Source organism: Mastomys coucha, unplaced genomic scaffold, assembly GCF_008632895.1.
Source record: "Mastomys coucha isolate ucsf_1 unplaced genomic scaffold, UCSF_Mcou_1 pScaffold9, whole genome shotgun sequence".
Classification (NCBI taxonomy): domain Eukaryota; kingdom Metazoa; phylum Chordata; class Mammalia; order Rodentia; family Muridae; genus Mastomys; species Mastomys coucha.
This window is the reverse complement of record NW_022196915.1, coordinates 43235408-43236682: the sequence shown is the minus strand read 5'-3', so window position 1 is coordinate 43236682 and position 1275 is coordinate 43235408. Positions and strand designations below refer to the sequence as shown.

At 41.4% G+C, this 1275-nt stretch overlaps 1 protein-coding gene across 2 annotated transcripts in view; it reads left to right on the top strand.

Annotated features, from left to right (window-relative positions):
- Pspc1 (paraspeckle component 1) overlaps nucleotides 1–1275 on the top strand; it is a 79868-nt gene that overhangs the window by 75877 nt on the left and 2716 nt on the right. For both annotated transcript variants that reach the window (XM_031362296.1, XM_031362297.1), the window contains one exon: nucleotides 189–370. In XM_031362296.1, the coding sequence (XP_031218156.1) occupies nucleotides 189–203 (15 nt within the window). In that variant the 3' untranslated portion in view covers nucleotides 204–370. The remainder of the gene's footprint in view (nucleotides 1–188; nucleotides 371–1275) is intronic.

Genomic DNA, 1275 nt, shown 5'->3' with positions numbered 1-1275 from the left:
CCATCTGTAATGGGATCAGATGCCCTCTTCTGGTGTGTGTACTCACATCCCTTATACAAAAAAAAAAATCTTTAAAAAAAAAGCAGGCCCTGCAAGACAAAATGGTATCTTTGTGTTGTTTACTGTTGGGAACTTGAGACCAGTTACAATGTCTGAATTTTAAAGGTCTAAAATTTTTTTATCCCTAGGTTGTTGAGACATGAATCTCCCGAAGCCACTGCTCTAATACAGAAGTTTAAAAGCCAGGAGTGTTGGGCTCACATTGCTGCACTTGGTCAGTTGGAGTCTCTTCTCTGTTTAGAATCGGAGCTGCTGCTGCTTACAATTCTGAATTCTCTAGTTCGGATTGTGCTTCCTACAGTTTCTATAGGTAATAGTTCCGGTATTGGTTGGTTTGGGACAGAGTCTTAATTGTGTAACCAACTGTGTCGTCCAAACTATTCATGGACTTTTTTTTCCTTCATAAAATGTTTTGCTTGTATGTATGTCTGTGGATCACATGTGTGCCTGGTGTCTCCAGACTCCAGAAGGTGGCATTGGATTCCCTGAAACTGGAGTTGTGGGCTCTGATGGGAGCTGGGATTCAAACTTGGGCTTTCTTTAAGAGCAGCCTGTCTCTTACCAGAGCCATCCTCTTTTTTTTTTTTTTGGTTTTGGTTTTGGTTTTTTCTAGACAGGGTTTCTCTGTGTAGCCTTGGCTGTCCTGGAACTCATTCCGTAGCCTTGGCTGGCCTCGAAATCTGCCTGCCTCTGCCTTCCAAGTGCTGGGATTAAAGGTGTGTGCCACCACAGCCTGGCACCATCCTTATTTATTAGTCCTTTTGCTTCAGCCAGTGATTGAGTGCTGGTTATCAGGCATGTGCCATGCAGCTCTTTTGTTTGTGTCTGGTGCTTCTGTGGCTTTGCACATGTAAATGTCCAATCACTGAACTATACCTTGGGCAGAATCCTAGTGCTTCTTTTCCTTTTTCGAGTGTTGGAGCAGTAGCTCACTATGAAACATTGAGACCAGTCTATCCTCTAGTTCACCTTGCTTCTGCTTCCCTGTGCTGGGATTAAAAGAATGTGCCACACTACCAGGCTTGATGTTTTGTTGTTGGGACAGTTTAAAGTTTGAGTTGAAACCTTATATTTCTATGTGTGACCGAGAGGTTTTTGTTTGTGGTTTTGTTTTTGTTTCTTTTTTTAATTCCAGGACATTGGACTAAATATAGTTTGACTCTATTTTAAAGAAAGGGGGAAAAAGTATGAATCTTTTCCTTTTTTTTTTTTTTT